Source organism: Erithacus rubecula, assembly GCF_903797595.1.
Source record: "Erithacus rubecula genome assembly, chromosome: 1".
Classification (NCBI taxonomy): domain Eukaryota; kingdom Metazoa; phylum Chordata; class Aves; order Passeriformes; family Muscicapidae; genus Erithacus; species Erithacus rubecula.
Window position 1 is genome coordinate 110,196,557 of NC_136658.1, and position 19,234 is coordinate 110,215,790.

Here is a 19,234-nt window from a genome sequence, read left to right on the forward strand (position 1 = left end):
AGAACAATCCCTTTGTAGCTGGAGAATCAAGGACACCCAAAAAGCAGAAACAGCAGTGAGGGAAAAGGGGCAAACCAGGGGCTGAGACTGCACAGCCTGGGGCTGTGGGTGGATAATTGACCCCAATGTGTGAATGAACCAAAACTGATAAAAGTGTAAAACTCATGACCAGGATCCATCTTGGATTGATTTGGGTGCAGCCCCAGCCAAGGTGAATCCTTTCAATAAATTCCTATTTTATCCCTTTTGCTCTGTCCAGTCTCTGTTCCAGCTCAGCCTTTCCAGGCAACAGATGATTTATAAATAAAAACCTTTGGAATGAAAAAATCATCATCACCATCATCATGATCACTACCAGCACATACAGGGGAGAAGAGACAAGAGAAAGGAGAGAGAAAGAAGAGGGGAAAGAAAGAAAGAAAGAAGAGGGAAAAGAAAGAAAGAAGAGGGAAAAGAAAGAAAGAAGAGGAAAAAGAAAGAAAGAAGAGGGGAAAGAAAGAAAGAAGGAGAGAGAAAAAAGAGGAGAGAGAAAGAAAAAAAGAGGAGAGGAACAGAAGAAGAAATACCAGGGAGCTGCTGCTGCCTCTGCTCAGGGCTCTACATCAGAAAGCTTTAGCATGGACTTTAATACTTTGAATTCTTCAAGCTTTGCATTTCTGCAATAAAGATAATATTGCATACATAACAAACATGAATATTGCATTTATGCAATAAACAACTTTACAGCAACCCATTGCTGCTCTTGTCTCTGCAGAGCCATGAGTAACTCGGCAATCAACATCTTGGGTTTGCCATCCTTCATCCTGAGGGACAAACTCACAGCAAGGATCAATTCCAGCTCCATAAAGCCCTGGGCACAAACCAGTGCCCAGCTCACTAAACCTGGATCCACCACATCCATACTCCCCCTGGAGAAGGGATTTAGCAAAACAAGAATTTCCCACCCTCCCAGAGAACAATTCCTAATTCCCAAAATCCCATCTAACCCTACTCTGAAGCCATTCCCTGTGTCCTGTCTCTCCATCCCTTATCCCCAGTCCCTCTCCAGCTCTCCTGGATCCCTTCAGGCTCTGAGCTCTCCCCAAAAGCTTTTCCCAGGCTGAACAATCCCAATTCTTCCAACCTTGACATTTTCCCAACAAAAACATCTTGAGATTTCCTGTGCAGCCTTCCCCCCCCCCCATCTTCCACCTGCCAAAAAAATCCTCAAAGCTCCCAAGGTCAGGATCTCTCCTCCTGCTGCTCATTTCCAAATAATATTTTCTAACACACCTTCAGTGGTTTCCTATTTCCAATTTTCAAGAGTTCTGTGCTCTGGCACCTCCCCAGGTATTTAAATGTGCCAGGAACAGGCACCAAAGGCAGAGAGCAGGTGGTGAAAACCCCCAGGAAAATTTAGGAAAGGATTTCCCTTTGAATTCAGAACTGCCTGAATTTCACTTCCAGTGTATAAAAGTAACTCTGGCACTTGGGGGGGGTTTAGGGGGTGAGAGTTCTCTCCATAAAATGATTTATTTATTTAAAAAAAACCCCACAAAAAACCCAAAACAGCAACAAGAAATCACACAACTTCCAGAGTCTGGAGCTAAAAATCCACTCTGCCAAATACTTTGTGGCCTCTTCCCTCTTTACCTGCAGAATTCTTTCCTGATGGAGCTTTTATTAACCACAAATTAATTGTAAATATTGAAATACAGATTCCTCTTCAATTCACATCCTTTCACATCCTGGCTCAGGAGGAGGGAAAGCATTTCCAGCCTGTAACTCAGATTTTACTCTTGAATTTCAGTTTCAATCCTGAATTCAGTCAAATAGACTCAAATTACAAAAGCATTGAGGAATTAAGACAGAAATACAGAAGTGTTTAAGAAAGAAGTAAAAGATGATTGCTTTTGTTGTGGGAACAACAGGAAATTCAATTCTGGTTATTAATTATGGCAGCAGAAGAGGAAGAAGTGGCTCAGACTTGATAAAAAGCAAAAAATAAAACTCACTTGGAGGCTGCTCCAGCGTGGAAACTTTGCCTTCTGCTTTCTGGGGCTCAGCCACCTGATGGCAAAAAGATCAGATTACAAAAGCCAAATCCATCTCCCTCATTGGATTTATACAAAGAAAAAAATAAAAAAAAAAAAAAAAAAAAAAAAAAACAAAAAAAAAAAAAACACCAAAAAAACAAAACAAAAAAAAAAAAAAAAAGAAAATAAATGGAAATGTGCTGTATTGTTCTTAATCACAAGGCAAAAAAAAGACAATAATTTCATTAATCAAAGTGCTTTTCTAACTGTTTTCCTCCCAGCTTTGTCTCCATTTCTATTATCTACCAACCACCAGCATTTTTTGGCACAGACATTTATTAATAAGCCAGACTTACACAGCTGCAGAGAGATTTTGATGAGGAAAATCAAAGCCAAGCCCTGGGATTTTCCCCAGGTTGTTTTTCTCTGCCTCCAAACTCCAAAATTTCCATTTCCTGCTTTGCTGCTCTGGTTTCATTTTCCCAGGGCCACGTCACTGCCCAGGGCCCTCCCCCTGCTCTGGCCTGCCTGAAAATTCACTTTATTTACCAGCTTTTCCTGCTTTTTTTGCCTTTTTTGTGAGCTAAAATACAAATAATAAGTGGATATTGTAACATAAATGATGATTTGTTATCTTAAAGGACATAAAAATGTCACAAATCTCTCTTAACTATTAATAATTAATAAAAATCAATATAAAAATAATGATTATTATTAATAGTAACTTGTTCTGAAATCAAAATTGAAAAAGCTAAAAAGAAGAAGAAGAAAAAAGGAAAAATTAGATGTAAAAACATAACAGTGGCCATCTCCTCTGAACTCCCACTTCCTTAAAATCCCAATTTCTCTGGTGGGTTTGGGAAGAAATATCCCAAATTAATAATAATTCTTAATAATAACATATTCATTTGTAATTTTAAAAAATTAAAATTATTAAAAAATAAAAATTAAAAGTAAAAACATAACAGTGTTTTTACACCTCCTCCTATAAATTCCCATCTCCAACTTCTCTGGTGGGTTTGGGAGTAAATATCCCAAATTAATAATAATTCTTAATAATAACCTATTCATTTGAAATTTTAAATAATTAAAATGATAAAAAAATTAATATTAAAAATTACATCTCCTCTTCTGAACTCCCACCTCCTTAAAATCTTCATTTCTCTGCTGGGATTGGGAGGAAACATCCCAGGAAAATGCACAATTGCTGAAGGAATTGCAGAATTCCAAGCACAACATTCCATCAGGAATTGCAGAATTCCACATTTCCACACTCATTTCCACAATTCCACATTTTTTCCACATTTTTCCACATTTTTCCACATTTTTCCAGCTGTACCTTGGCATCCTGTTTTTGATGTTTGGCCTCAGCCTGGGTTTTCTTCTTCCCTTTTTCTATTTCCTTCTGTTCTTGGTTTCTTGAAGGAGATTTTGAAGAAGTGCAGTCTCTGGTGTGGAAAAAGAAATTTTTTGGTGCTTTTTTTCTATATTTCACATGGATAGAACATTAAAAAAAAACCAGATTAATATCAATTAATCTTGCTCCTATTAGAGGTGTAATGCTATAAATTTATTTAAAATATTTCATCAGTCATTTTTTTACAGCTTCAAACTGCACAGCCCAAACTTGTGCAAAAATAAAGCAACAGGAAAAAAAAAAAAATCACAATATTTTCTACAAAAGGCACTGGAATTGAATGATTAAGTTTATATATTTAAAAATAATTAATAATGGCAATTAATTGTGAAAAATACCCTGCCCACACTGCTTTGGATATTCAGTTTATTTAATTCCTCAGTATTCCTGATCAATTTATGGCTTCCATTTTTATGATGGACAACAAAATTTATGCAATATCCCCATGATGTATCACTCAAACATTTAATTAAACATTGCTGACCAAAAAAAGAACCAAAACAAAACAAAAAACAAAAAAATCAAACCAAATCCTTACTTTTTCTTCTCAAGCAGAAGCTTCTTTGCCTTCTGTTCATATTTAGCACCTACAGAAAAACCAAATGAGGGGGAATTAAAAATTAAAATTTAAAAAAAACATAAAAAACCCCAAAATATAAAAAAACAAAAAAAAATTAAAAAAAATTTAAACCATAAAAAATAACATAAAAAAACCATAAAAAAATATTTTAAAAACCCATAAAAAACAACAGAAAAAATTTTAAAACCATAAAAAATAACATAAAACGTAAAAAAATAACGTAAAAAAATAACGTAAAAACCCCCAAAAAATAACAAAAAAACCAACGTAAAAAACAACGTAAAACACAACATAAAAAATAACGTTAAAAAAATTAAACAAAACATAAAAATAACATAAAAATAACATAAAAATAACATAAAAATAACATAAAAAACCCCATTAAAAACCCCATAAAAAACCCCATAAAAAATAACATTTAAAAAACCATAAAAAAATAACATAAAAAACCCCATTAAAAAAACCATTAAAAAACCCATAAAAAAATAACATAAAAAATAACATAAAAATAACATAAAAAAACATTTAAAAAACCCATTTAAAAAACCATAAAAGATAACATGAAACAACATAAAAACAACGTAAAAAAATTTTAAAAAACATTAAAAAAAATAAAAATAACATTAAAAAAATTTACATTAAAAAATAACATTAACATAAAAATAACATAAAAATAACATAAAAAATAACATAAAAAATAACATAAAAAATAACGTAAAAAATAATGTAAAAAATAACGTAAAAAATAACGTAAAAAATAACGTAACCATAAAAAATAGCATAAAAATAACATAAAAAATAACATAAAAAATAACATAAAAAATAACATAAAAAATAACATAAAAAATAACATAAAAAAATAACATTAAAAAACCATAACAAAAACCCATAAAAAATAACATAAAAATAACATAAAAAAATAACATAAAAAAATAACATAAAAAAATAACATAAAAAAATAAAATAAAATAAAAAATTCATAAAAAAATAAAAAAATAACATAAAAATTAAATTAAAAATAAAATAAAAAACCAAACTAAAACCCAAAAAGCTGCCTCAGCAGTTTTACCATGGATTTCCTGCAGGGTCTCCAGTATCTTCCTCTGCTGGCTGAGCTCCCTGAGCCCCTGGGGGTTGCCCTGGCACAGCTCCTGGGCTCTCTCATTTGCCTCCAGGGCCAGCTCAATCCTGTCCAGCAGAGCCAGGGCTTTGCAGTAGTGATAGTGACCCTAGCAGCACAAAAATTGGCATTTTTCAAGCTTTTACCCACACCTAAAGGATTTATACCCCAATCACCTGCAGTCACAGCAAAAAAAAAAATCTCATTTTTTATAATTCAGAAAGTGAACTGCTCTCAGCTGATGAAAAATCAGATTTTAAGTGCTCAGCACAGGGATATCACTTGGGAAAAAAAAAGCAAATTTGGGTTTTATTTTTGCTTTCTCTGCTTTGGAGAAGAGTAAATTTGTTTTTCCCCCCTAATCTCAGCTCCTTTGCAATGTTCTTTATTTACTCTCCTGCAGGCCAAGAGTATTGGGAAATAGCTGTTGGCCATTAATCAGGATTTTTTTTTTATATATCTTTTTTTTTTTTTAAGCATTCTGGCAACTCACAACATAATAATACACAAAGCACTTTGTACCAACACTGCCAGGCACCTCAAATTAACATTTTAAATGAAAAAACCCAAGCAAAATGCACTTGGCAGAATTCTCAGTCCCCAAAACTCTGTGTTCACTCATCAAAAAAATCAGCTTTGGGTTCTCCCCTTGCTTTAAAATACCAAAAAAAAATAATTTTGGAACATTTAAAAACCAACCTTTGGCCAATCAGGCTTGAGAATTATGGCTCTTTTTCCATCAACTAGAGCTTTCCTGAGAGAAGGGAGGGGAAAGAAGAAAAATTGATTATTTATACCTTAAAAAAATCTCCAGGCTGGCATAAAAAAGCATAAATAGAAGAAAGGAGAAGATAAAATTAAAAAATGGGATGAAACAGCAGCTGATAGAACTATGGGATGGTTCAGGTGGGAAAGGCCAACTGAAAATGGCCCAAAAAAATCTTAAAATTGGCATTGGAACATCCCAAACCTGTCAAAATTCAAAGAAATATTGGGAAATACATCAGGAAAAATTCAGTTTAAAAACACAGAAAAATGCCCCAAAATTCACACTGAGAAATGCAAAAATCCCCCAAAAATCACATGAAAAATGGTCTCAAAAAGTCCTAAAATTACAATAAAACACCCCAAATTGTCCCAAAACCCAACCAGAGTCCAGGGATTGCTGAGGAAAAAACTGGGAAAATGAGGGGGTAAAATATCCAGAGGAAATGCAATTTAAAATGGCCCCAAATTCCTTAAAAATGGCACAAAAACTCCTGAAATCTGCATTGAAACAACCCAAAACTGGCCAGAATTCAAAAGATTATTGGGAAAAGCATCAGGAAAAATCCAGGAAAAATTCAGTGTAAAAACACAAAAAAATGCCCCAAAATTCACACTGAGAAATGCAAAAATCCCCCAAAAAATCACATGAAAAATGGTCTCAAAAAGTCCTAAAATTACAATAAAACATCCCAAAACCCAACCAGAATCCAGAGATTTCTGAGGAAAAATCTGGGAAAATGAGGGGGTAAAATATCCAGAGGAATGTGACTTAAAATGGCCCAAAAATCCCTTAAAAATGGCCCCAAAACTCCTGAAATCTGCATTGAAACAACCCAAAATTGGCCAGAATTCAAAGGATTATTGGGAAAAGCATCAGGAAAAATCCAGGAAAAATTCAGTGTAAAAACACAGAAAAATGCCCCAAAATTCACACTGAGAAATGCAAAATTTCCCCAAAAATCATATAAAAAAAGGTCCCAAAATCCAGTCAGTATTCAGGGATTTTTGAAGAAAAAAAATGGATGTTTCAGCTTTAAAAAAATCCAATTTTCTTAGCAATGTGCCCCTTGTTTTTAATGCAGGGTTACTCACATGTACTGCCCAGTGAGAATGAAACACAGAGCTCTGTTTCCATACAGCAGGTGATTTATAGGGCTGGAAAAAAAAAAAAATCAGATTATAAAGAGTTTTAAGAATGATTTTTCCTATTGAAAAGCTTAAGGAGAAAGAAAAAAAAATGAAATTTTCATACAAATTTGCAGTGGAAATGTTCTTTATAATGGTGGAACAATTTTTAAGGTTTGGGATTATTAATGTAATTTCCAACTAATTCAAATTATTCTCAGCTCTGGGAATCTCCTCTGCTCTTTTTCAGGCACTGAATTTTCTGTTTTTTCCACCCAATTCTGCTTTTCCCTTCTTGGCCTGGGTACAAGGCACTGAATTTGGCAAGAAATTTGAAATAATCTTAAATTTGAGACCAAAGCTATGGGTATGAAATTGGGATTTATTCAAAGAATGTTAGAAATTAATTGGTTAAATTGAATTGTACATGATGAGGCCTTGGTATGGATAAAAGGGAGGGTAAATAAATCAAAAATCTTGATTCTATAATTGTAAAGCCACAGATTTTAAAATGAAAAATGCAATTCTCTGCATAGTTTTGTGGAAAGTGGGGTTTTATCAATTTTTTTTTTTTGTATTTTACAGACACCAGGAGGAGTAAAATGAACATTTCCAAAAGGGAACACACCAACCCTGCTGGTATTCCAAGAGAAGGGGAAAAAATCCCCTAAAAATTCCCTTTTCATCCCCTTTTCTCTTCTAAAGTCTCCAGAGCTTTTCAGGAAATGCCTTTAGGGGAAGAAATTAAACCAAGATTTCCAAAGGAAATAAAACCTGAGAGCTGCCAAGAGCAGGCAGGGAAATATTTGTTCTTTATTCCTTTTACATGGTAGGAATAAGGCTAAATAATGATAAATATTGGCAATATTTGCAGGAGTATTTTGAGATCCAACACCCCAAGTGGCTGCTCTTGGCTGTCCACACCAAATAATTTCATTTTCTTGTAGGTTTGTTCCTCTTCCTCTTGGTCATTTCAAACCCAAACAGAACTTTTGGAGCAGCAAAACCACAAAAAAAATCCCACAATTAATGGGATAAAAACAAAATAAAAATAAGTTAAAGGGATTTTTTTTTTTAGCTTGTAATTAAAGTGGTTGATGTAAAAATGGCCCAAAATGAGGGTAAATGTGCAGAAATTGGGATGAGCTCTTACCAAAATTCAATGGCTTTGGTGTAGGACACGATGGCAGAGGTCAGAGCTCCTCTGGAAAATTCAGCATTTCCTCTCTGCTTCATGGACTCACTTTTCTGTGCCACCAAAAACAAACAGTTTAACCCCCAAAATTCATTAATTCAGCAGGGTGAAGGGAATTATTTCATGATGGAATATTTCAAAAAAATTCCTCTTGGATAATTGGGGTGTTTCTACATTCCCTGATAATTAGAATTTAGGAATTTCAGAGAATCAGACCCAAAGACATTCTGAGCTTCTCTCACCTTCCTGGAGCTCTCACAGATCTCAGATTTCATTTCTGCCACTAAATCACAACCCTCCAGTGCCACCTTGACAATGTAACATTTCCCTGGAGACAAAATTCAGGAAAAAACAGAGAATGAGCAACTTTAAAAACCACAAAACTGAACAAGTGCAGCAAATCTGGCAAGAGCAGCCTGCAAAATTCAGTATTTCTCATCAGAATGAAAATAAGAATGCTCTTAGAAATCATGCAATAGTTCACAAAGTGATTTTTTTTTCTTTTTTTTACTCATTTTTGGCCTGGAAATAAAATGCAGGAAAACAGAGAGGCTGAGCAACTTCTCACTAAAACCAGAAAATTGAACAATTGCAACAAATAAGAGCAGCCTGCAAAATTCAGTAATTCTCATCAGGATAAAAATAAAAATGTGAATTATTTCATGATTTCTAAGAGCAAAATGATTTTTTTTTTACTCATTTTTGGCCTGGAAACAAAATTCAGGAAAACACAGAGAATTGAGCAACTTTAAAAACCAGAAAATTGAACAAGTGCAACAAATCTGGCAAGAGCAGCCTGCAAAATTCAGTATTTCTTATGAGAATGAAAAAGAACAATAATTATTTCATTATTTCTAAGAGTAAAGTGATTTTTTTATTACTTATTTTTGACCTGGAGACAAAATTCAGGAAAACACAGAGAACTGAGCAACTTTAAAAACCAGAAAATTGAACAAGTGCAGCAAATCTGGCAAGAGCAGCCTGCAAAATTCAGTATTTCTCATCAGGATAAAAATAAAAATGTGAGTTATTTCATGATTTCAAAGACAAAAGTGATTTTTTTTTTAAAATTTCTATTTTTTTTCTCACTGATTTCATACTCACACTCAGAGAACAGAATTGCAAGTTTGACTCTGTTGCATTCCATCTGCTCCAGGTGCTGCAGGATGTTGTCACCACCCACACACCTGACCCACTCCAGAGCCTCTGCAAGGTAGAAGGTGCCCTGTTTGCATTGGGAAAAAATAAATTAAAATAAAATAAAAATCATTAATTACAAAGCAAAGTGTGGGAGTTCTGTTTTTGTTCAAGGTTGAGATGAGTTTTAAACAGAAAACAGGAAATAAATGGAAAATATCAGGTTTCCAGCAGAGTAATGAGAATTCAAATGTCAGAATTGGATTTGGGAGCTTTTGAAATGATTGGAAAATAAAATAAAAGCCCCTTCAAATTTGATTTTGAAATTTTTCTGTGATGACTGGAATCATTCAAAAATAAACAAATTAAAATGTCATTTAGAAATTTCTTTGTAATGTCTGAAATCATAAAAAAATATAAACCCCTAAAATGTGATTTAGAAACCTCATGATGACTGAAATAATTAAAAAACAAAATATGCCCCTAAAATGTGATTTAGAAACCTCATGATGACTTAAATAATTTAAAAAAATATATATATATACGTCCCTCAAATGCAACTTAGAAATTTCCTTGTGTTGTCTGAAATCATAAAAAAAAATTTATAAACCCTTAAAATGTGATTTAGAAACCTCCTCATGATGACTGAAATAATATAAAAAAATAATATAAACCCCTCAAATGTGATTTTGAAACTTCTCTGTGATGTTTGAAATCATTAAAAAAAAAATTAACAAACTCCTAAAATGTGATTTAGAAACCTCCTTGTGATGACTGAAATAATTTAAAAAAATTAATAAACCCCTAAAATGGGATTCAGAAATTTTCTTGTGATGATGGAAATCAATATTGGTTTTTTTAATTCATTTATTTTATTTTAACTTTGGCATTTAACACCCAGAATTTTTTCCAACTGGGAAATTAAAAAAATTAGGATCAAACACAAGGAAATTCAGGATTTTCCACAGCCCAGAGTTCACAAGCTGGAAAATGGAATGAGTTGAGTTCTAGCAGAAGATGGATTTTGGAAATTCAAAAATGGATCAGGAGATTTTCCCAGCTCTGCCTGATCCAGATTCTCAGGTTTTTGAAAAATTCCAGGGAATTTTCAAAACAATTCCAGAAACTCACATTTTCCAATCCACGGCCAATTGTCAGGATGCCACTGATGAAATGTGGGATGTTCTGAAACAAGGATAAAAAAAAAAAATTAAAAAAAAAACCCAAAAACTCAGTTGTTGAGATGGGATAATTTGAATTTCTGCCTGCTCAGGTTCAGCTCAGTTTCCTGGAATTCACCAGAACCAGATTTTTGTTGAAAAATAAATGTTGGGATGGGAAGAGGAAATTCCTGGATGCTGCTGTCTAAATCCCAAAGAAGCAACTGAGAAATCCAATGAAACCATCCCAAAATCTGCTCCCCCAAATCCATGGCACTCTCAGATGTACAACCCAAAAAATTGAAAAAGAAATTCAGGAAGAAATGGGTTATAAAATACAATTATGTAGCTTGGGGTTGAGCAGGGAATTTCAAGAAATGAAATAAGAAATGTTTCATACATTAAAATTAAAATGTTTGATATATTAAATTTAAAAAAATAATTTAAAAAAAGATGAAAAGTAATTAATGTTACATTAATTTTTTTTAAAAAAAACAACCCACAACAAATCCTTTCAGCAGCTGAGAAGATTCCTCACACCCTCCTCTCCACTTTTCTGTTCCTTTTTTAACTCAGCAAATTTAAAGTAACATTTGTTGAATGAGTGAAAAAAAATAATAATTAAGTCATTCATCCACCAACTTTATTGTGACTGCAAATATTTCCTGAATTATCCCAACTGGAATAAAGCCTAAACCACAGTTGTTGGGTTTTTTTTGTTTTTTTCTGGAAAGCTGCAACTCATTTATCAAATAATGTCTTCACTCCAGCAAAAGGAAATGTCTAATTTAGGATACAACCCCAAGATGCTTAAAGGACAGATTTAATTAACATATATCTGAAAAATTCAAGAAATTGAAAATCCAGGACTTACAACAACTTTTTTAATTAAATCAGCAACTGTTTCAAAAATACTGCAGTCAGAGATGATGTTCATGTCCCAGGACAGGAGGAGAACACTGTTAGAAAAAAAAATAAATCATTTTTTTACAAATCCCAAAGACAAATCCCAAGGTGTTACAGGGTGTTAATGGGGAATATTTAGAGGGATTAAATCTAAGGAAGAGAATGCTTAAAAAATTCACCTTGAGCCCTTCAGAGGAGGGAGAACAAAAATAGGAATGAAAAAAGAGCAGCAAAGGTTCTGCTGCTGTTCAAACCCCACAGTCCCAAAACCCCAAAACCCACAGTCCCAAAAGATTTCAAGCCCCTAAAAGGCTCCAAACCCCAAAAACTCATCCTTATTATTTATTTTTTCCCCTGTGGATTCAAGAACTCAACCAACACTTTGAGCCCTGTTGGAAACACCCAAGGAATTTTCAGAGGGAAAAGGGAAAAAGGGAAATTTGGAGGAAAATTGGGAAATGTGGCTACTCACCCATAAATACATAAATACTGAAATAGCCCCCAAAGTCCAACTTCCCAGATCCCAAAAGACTCTAAGCCCCAAAAGGCTCCAAGCCCCAAAAACCCATCCTTATTATTTATTTTTTCCCCTGTGGATTCAAGAACTCAACCAACAATTTGAGCCCTGCTGGAAATACCCAAGGAATTTTCAGAGGGAAAAGGGAAAAAGGGAAATTTGGAGGAAAATTGGGAAATGTGGCTACTCACCCATATTCACCAGCAAAGGAAGTGCTTTCCTTGCTGAACAGCAAAGACCAGAACATCCTAATTTTGATCACATTGCAATATTCCCTTAATTTTTCCACAGGCAGACTGCACCACACCTCACAGAGATCAATTCCTCCAAGGGGAAAAAAAAATAAAAAAATAAAAAAGGGAATTACAGTGCATCATTCAGGCTTTCCAAAGTGCCAGTAAACTTTAAAATCAAGGATTAATTCAAGCATTCCAAAATGCCAAGAAATATTAAGATAAATCATGATTTCAGGCATTCCAAATTGCAAATAAACATTAAAATTCAGGATTATTTCCAGCTTCTATTCCTGACAAACCAAATCAAGGGAATCTGAACACTCTGAACTCACCTGGCAACTTGAGGGGGGTTTTAAATGGAAAAGGGAGAGGGGATTAATATGGAATTAAAAATAGGGAGCTGCTGGAAGGCTCTGCATTCCTGTTTCTGAATTGATAAATTAGGATAAAAATGGATAAATGCAGCTCCTTGCTGGGCTGGAAGAGAATGTTATTTTCCAGGGAGAAATCAGCTTTTTCCACCTGTATCCATGAATTATTCTGGACAATAAAACCAGAGCAACAGGGCACAAAGCCAGCAGGGATTGTCCTGAAAAACCTTCCTGGTTCAGGGCTCTAAAAAACCATCCCAGAATCAGGATGGAGCAGGGAGAGGTGCAGGGAAATTAAAACTTAAATTGGACCATTGAGGTGGCTTCAGGTCCTCTGAAGGAAATGCAAAGGGAAATTCAGATTATTGGGGTGGTTTCAGAGCAGAGCAGCATCACCTGAGGGTCTGAAAATACACAAAAAATACACAAAAATTTCCCTTTCCACAGCTGTTCATCTGTTTATTCCCACAAATTAGGGGGTTGTGCAGAAAATACAATTTTGAATTTGAGCCACCTGTTTTTCTGCAACTGGGATTTTTTGTTTAAATATTACTGCAAAACTTTCCCTGAAAAAAGAACCCAAAAAAAATCAACTGGAAGTTCCCTTTAGACCTACACAGCTGAAACACAAGCCTCACAGCTTTTATGTAAATATTACTGATTATTTAAGTTGTTTTGGGAGAAACAGATGAGAATTGTTCCAGGGTAATAGAACAGAACAATGTTTCTAAAGAACAATGTTTCAGAAATAATAATGAACTAATTTTCAGGCAAAAGAAGGAAAAATAAAAGCAAATAGCAATCCAAAGATGCAAGAAATGGAAAAATATTGGTTTAGTTTCCATACCTGATTTAGAATTAGGCACCACTGGCAGCTTAAATTTTCCATGACCCTAAAAGTAAACAATTACTCACATATTTACACATATTTACCATTTCTAATATTGCACAGGCAAAAAGCAAACAAAGAAACCCCAGCCAGCAACAAAGAAAGGATTTTGTCAGTGAATGTATATTTTAAAAGAATCATCTACAGCAAAATAAGAGGAGCTGGTTTAGAATTTCATGTTTCTTTTAAGGGTTTTAAGTCCCATTTGAGCACCTGAAGCTGAAGAAGTTATTTATTCTGATTTATAGGTCCCTACAAAATCTGTTATTTAACAAACATGATAAATGTGTGATTCCATAAACACTCTATCACAGGAAATGCTGCATTATCATTTCACAGAAATGCAGAAATCATAAAATTCAGGTATTTAACAGGCCAGGACACACAATAACAGAGTGGGAAAAAAAAAATCAACAGCAACTTAAAAATCAGCTCATCTTGAGAGACAACTGACAACTCTTAAAGAGTTTTGTTTTGACAGCAGCAAACACCCAAGGCTGGGTGGGATGTTGGGAATTAGGAATTGTTCCCTGGGATGGGATTCCCAGATTTGCTGTGGCTGCCCCTGGATCTCTGGAATGTTCAGCTCCAGGTTGGACACTGGGACAGTGGGAGGGGTCCCTGCCATGGGATGGGATTTAAGTCCCTCCCAACCCAAACCAGGCTGGGATTCTGGGATTAAGTAAACTGAGCCTTACTGGGACAAAGTAATGCATCAAATGGGAGAGATTAGAAAAACAAAGAAGGGGCAATGCTGCAACCACTGGGCAGAGATGAAACCCCACTGACCAAGAGATGAAACCCCACAGGAACCAAGAGATGGAACCCCACAGGAACCAAGAGATGGAACCCCACAGGAACCAAGAGATGGAACCCCACAGGAACCAAGAGATGGAACCCCACGGGAACCAAGAGATGGAACCCCACGGGAACCAAGAGATGAAACCCCACTGACCAAGAGATGGAACCCCACTGACCAAGAGATGAAATCCCACGGGAACCAAGAGATGGAACCCCACTGACCAAGAGATGGAACCCCACTGACCAAGAGATGAAATCCCACGGGAACCAAGAGATGGAACCCCACTGACCAAGAGATGAAATCCCACAGGAACCAAGAGATGGAACCCCACGGGAACCAAGAGATGGAACCCCACGGGAACCAAGAGATGGAACCCCACAGGAACCAAGAGATGAAATCCCACAGGGACCAAGAGATGGAACCCCACAGGGACCAAGAGATGGAACCCCACAGGGACCAAGAGATGGAACCCCACAGGGACCAAGAGATGGAACCCCACAGGGACCAAGAGATGGAACCCCACAGGGACCAAGAGATGGAACCCCACAGGGACCAAGAGATGGAACCCCACGGGAACCAAGAGATGAAATCCCACGGGAACCAAGAGATGAAATCCCACGGGAACCAAGAGATGAAATCCCACGGGAACCAAGAGATGAAATCCCACAGGGACCAAGAGATGGAACCCCACAGGGACCAAGAGATGGAACCCCACAGGGACCAAGAGATGGAACCCCACAGGGACCAAGAGATGGAACCCCACGGGAACCAAGAGATGGAACCCCACAGGGACCAAGAGATGGAACCCCATGGGAACCAAGAGATGGAACCCCACGGGAACCAAGAGATGGAACCCCACGGGAACCAAGAGATGGAACCCCACGGGAACCAAGAGATGGAACCCCACAGGAACCAAGAGATGGAACCCCACAGGAACCAAGAGATGGAACCCCACAGGAACCAGGAGATGGAACCCCACAGGCCATGAGCTGATGGCTCTGCAGTGACAGGGACTGAAGGTGCCAGGCTGAGCTGCAGCTCAGGACCAACAGGTTGGGCAGGTTGTGCTGAGCTGAGCTCAGAGCTTGGCCCAGCTGCACTCAGCTGTCACCCCTGGGCAGGGGACACAGGCTCTGGGCTCCACCCCAGTTTGGGGTTTTTGCAATGGACAGTGTCAGGTCCCTGTCCAGCAGTTTGAGTTAATCAACACTGGGAATGACTCTGATCAGAGAATCTCTGAATGATTTGGGCTGGATCTTAAATCCCATCCCACCCCTGCCATGGCAGGGACACCTTCCACTGTCCCAGGCTGCTCCAACCCCCATGTCCATCTCTGGAACATTCCAGGGATCCAGGGGCAGCCACAGCTGCTCTGGGTGAAAACTCCACTGCAACATCCTGCAAGTTTCCCATCTAGTTCCAACCCCACTTACCAGCTCAAAGTAGGATGGATCAGCTCCCAAAACAGCCAAGGCATGACAGAGGGAACTGCACAGAGGATCAGCCATGGCACATCACCCTGAGAGAAAGGGAAGATGAGAAACACCCCAGAGAAAGACAAGAGACGAAGAACAGGAGCTGTGCAACACTTCCCATCACAGCTGCATCCCGGGAATCACGGCTGCACCCCCCGGGAATCACGGCTCATCCCGGGATGCCGAACACCCCGGGAATCGCGGCTGCATCCCGGGAATCGCGGCTGCAACCCCCGGGAATCGCGGCTGCATCCCGGGAATCGCGGCTGCATCCCGGGAATCGCGGCTGCATCCCGGGAATTGCGGCTGCATCCCGGGAATTGCGGCTCATCCCAGGATGCCGAACACCCCGGGAATCGCGGCTGCAACCCCCGGGAATCACGGCTGCATCCAGGGATGCCGAACACCCCGGGAATCACGGCTGCATCCCGGGAATCACGGCTCATCCCGGGATGCCGAACACCCCGCCCTGTCCCAGCAGCTCTCGGGCTCCCCCCGCCTCCAGCCGATCCCGGAAACCCCAGGCTCGCCGCTGCCGTGTCCCATCCCGCCGGCACAGCCCGCTCCCTGCCGCTGCTCCGAGAGCCCCGAGCGGCTCCCGGTACCGCGCTGCGCCTCGGGCGGCCCGGGGGCGCGTCACGCTGCCGGACACAACCGGGCAGCGAGCGGGGGTCCCGGGCAGGGCGAGGCGCGGGGGAAGGCGGCCGAGCAGCCAGCGCTCGCTCATTCCCTTTATCCCTTTATCCCTTTATCCCTTTATCCCTGTATCCATCCCGCACGCACCGCTCCGCTCCGCTCCGCTCCGGTCCCACAGCGCGCCCACCGCCGCTCCCGCCGCCCCAGCGCGCCCCGCCCACCGGACGCGCCGCCCATTGGCCGCGCGCACTCTGACGTCACGGGCGGCGGCCAATCGGCGGGCGGTGCGCCTGCGCGCGTGGTGCCGGATGCGGGCGGCGCGGAGGCGGATGCGGGAGCGGGGGTAGGGAGCGCCTTCCTCTCCTCCTCCTCCTCCTCCTCCTCCTCCTCCTCCTCCTCCTCCTCCTCCTCCTCCAGCTGTCCCGGCGGGGGAAGGGTGCGGCACCTCCGGGTACGGGGGGAGGGGGGTGCCCGAGAGGAGCTTGCCGCAGAATCTGTGATATCCCATTTTGAAATCTCCGATACCCTCCTATCCCGTTCTGCCATCTCTGACATCCTCCTATCCCGTTCTGACCTCCTCCTGTCCCTTTCTGAACTCTCTCCCGTGCTGGTGTCCCCTCTCCGAAGGCAGCGGGAGGAGCCCGGCATGGTTGAGAACTCTCCGGCCCCGCTGCCGGAGCGGGCGATCTACGGATTTGCGCTTTTTTTGGGCTCCTGGTTTGGTTTCAGTGAGTATCCCGCAGCTGAGTCCATCACCCCCGAGTGTTGCTGTGCTGCATTCCCGTTTTAATCCTGTTTTTACGTTGTCATGTTCACTAAGCACCGGAGGTTGTTGCGCTGTTACCTTCCCCACCAAAATACTGAAAAAAAAAAATTTAATCTAGTCAACAGAGATGGAAAATATTTTGGGTTCCAGCTTTTCTCTGCTGGTGTGATGGGTTTTCTTCATTGCACTGGGGATCCATCTCAGGACCAAGGTTTGAGAGGGTAGAAAATATTTTCTCAACACAAGAAAAGGTGCTGCAAAGATTTTTTTTTAGTGCAGCATCCTGTTGTGAGAAAAGAGGGGGAGTTGGGTTCAGCAAATCAGGAAGGATTTGCAATCAATTTTCATTACAAACACTGCAATTCCACCAGTTTTTCTTCCCATTAAATGGCCACTGTGACATCATTTTCTGCTTTAATATTCTCTCTGTTAAGATTCCTTTGGCTTCTTTTTATTGGGGGATGGTTTTGTTTTTTCTTTCTTTATTCTGCAGTTTAATTTGGAATAAGTCCTTGTTTGTCTTCATAGGAATGCAGAAGTTAAATGTTTAAGAAAATATAAAAATTATCAGGTGCTGGGCAGGATTTGTGTCTGAGAGGCAAATTCTGCAATCTTTTGGGAGAGGTATTTTGCTTTAAATAAAAGCAAAATTTAGGAAGTCTAAAGCATCATCAGTTTTACTGTGAGTTTCTAATTTTGTTGTGCAGTTTTGTACCTCATCTGGGCTTATATTCCTGAGACTTGGCTGTTCTCCCTGGGACTGACATACTGGCCTCAAAAGTAAGTTCAGCCAATTAAACTCTTTAATCTTAATTATTTTCAAATAACAAAACTTTTTTTCTTTTTAAATAATGGCCTTGCATTAAATCCATTTTCCCCTGATGATAAAGGGATGTTGCTGAAGCATTCTTTTATGTAGCTGTGGTGAAAATGTTTCATTGTACCATGGAGTAAATAGTACTGGAATGTTTTAGGATAAATTTGGCATTTTGCTTTCAGGAAGTTTGCTGGAGGAAATAATAACAAACTTTAGGTCATAATTTAAAAATAAACACTTTTTTAAGGAATTTATCTGATGGTTTGTCAGTAGTTCCAGTGGAGTCAGGATCCACAACCAGAGGTGTTGTTTCTTTCCCTGTTGGAAAAATTCATCACAGACACAATACCAACAGTAAAACTCATTCATTATTTACCCTTTGTCACTAAATGTAAAATTCAAAATCCTTTTTCTCAGATACTGGGCAGTTGCTCTGCCAGTTTATCTCCTGGTGACTGTGGGAATTGGTTATATTTTGCTTTTTGGGATTAACATGATGAGCACAGCTCCACTCAACTCCACTCACACCATCACAGGTAATTTTATTGCTTATTTAAAAGTTTGATCCTTGACTGACAATTCTGGAAATCTATAGAGAATAAAACCCAAATGTTAATTAAACCTTTAAAAATTTGAGTTCTTGGAAGTCCTGGTGGGATTTTCAGCATCCTTTAAAGTAGTTAAATTTGTAACTTTGCATTATATAATTATATAAATATTCTTGGAAGAAAATTATCTGGAAGCCATGAAATGTTTTCCTTATCTTTTGTAGATAATTTTGCCAAAAAGCAGCAGCAGAAGAAATTCCAAGAGGAGGCAATTCCAGCACTGAGGGATATTCCCATCAGTGAAGTCAACAGGATGTTTTTCCTCCCTGAAAAAGGGATTTGCAATAGCAGATAGTTGTCATTAAAATCTGTTTGGATTTAATAAAACTTACAGAGGGACACTTAAAACCTCTCCAAATTAAAAATAAAAACTCTTCCAGCTTTTTTCCCCCTGAATTTATAATTAAATTCATTATTATTATTATTATTATTATTATTATTATTATTATTATTATTATTATTATTATTATCGTTGTTATTATTGTTATTAATTTTAATGACCTGCATTGCTCTGAGAATTATGCCCCAATAATTTATCTGGTTATTGCAAAAAGTTTTAAAGTGTTTGAAAAGTTTGAAAGGGTTTTAAAGTGTTCTGTTACTTGCAGCTTTCTGCTTGGAATTCCCCTCTGAGAGGTGAAAAAAAGCAGCTTTTCAAGAGAGTTTAATTGTATTTATTTTTAAATTCAGGGAG

General features: G+C 38.4%; 2 protein-coding genes across 2 annotated transcripts in view; one reads left to right on the forward strand and one right to left on the reverse strand.

The window, feature by feature from the left end:
- The window catches only part of TTC3 (tetratricopeptide repeat domain 3), a 50,596-nt gene extending 34,845 nt beyond the window's left edge, over nucleotides 1-15,751 (reverse strand). Inside the window, 14 exon segments of the mRNA XM_079298219.1 lie at nucleotides 1,995-2,049; nucleotides 3,355-3,463; nucleotides 3,971-4,019; nucleotides 5,082-5,241; nucleotides 5,832-5,886; nucleotides 6,993-7,055; nucleotides 8,179-8,273; nucleotides 8,463-8,548; nucleotides 9,325-9,445; nucleotides 10,489-10,542; nucleotides 11,392-11,476; nucleotides 12,132-12,264; nucleotides 13,395-13,440; nucleotides 15,672-15,751. Of these exon segments, the coding sequence (XP_079154345.1) occupies nucleotides 1,995-2,049; nucleotides 3,355-3,463; nucleotides 3,971-4,019; nucleotides 5,082-5,241; nucleotides 5,832-5,886; nucleotides 6,993-7,055; nucleotides 8,179-8,273; nucleotides 8,463-8,548; nucleotides 9,325-9,445; nucleotides 10,489-10,542; nucleotides 11,392-11,476; nucleotides 12,132-12,264; nucleotides 13,395-13,440; nucleotides 15,672-15,746 (1,186 nt within the window). The 5' untranslated portion in view covers nucleotides 15,747-15,751.
- Nucleotides 15,752-16,640: 889 nt separating this feature from the next.
- On the forward strand, nucleotides 16,641-18,855 carry PIGP (phosphatidylinositol glycan anchor biosynthesis class P). Its single transcript, XM_079313076.1, has 5 exons — nucleotides 16,641-16,692; nucleotides 16,987-17,077; nucleotides 17,823-17,895; nucleotides 18,350-18,468; nucleotides 18,705-18,855. Exons 2-5 carry the CDS (start codon nucleotides 16,996-16,998, stop codon nucleotides 18,833-18,835), a joined length of 405 nt encoding a protein of 134 aa, XP_079169202.1. The 5' UTR covers nucleotides 16,641-16,692; nucleotides 16,987-16,995; the 3' UTR covers nucleotides 18,836-18,855.
- The last annotated feature ends 379 nt before the right edge of the window (nucleotides 18,856-19,234 follow it).

Bases quoted from the DNA above. Each gene is read 5' to 3' on its own strand.
- PIGP (XM_079313076.1), top strand. From the start codon at position 16,996: ATGGTTGAGAACTCTCCGGCCCCGCTGCCGGAGCGGGCGATCTACGGA. The intron at 17,896-18,349 runs GTAAGTTCAGCC...CCTTTTTCTCAG, and splicing joins CTGACATACTGGCCTCAAAA to ATACTGGGCAGTTGCTCTGC. The intron at 18,469-18,704 runs GTAATTTTATTG...TATCTTTTGTAG, and splicing joins CTCCACTCACACCATCACAG to ATAATTTTGCCAAAAAGCAG.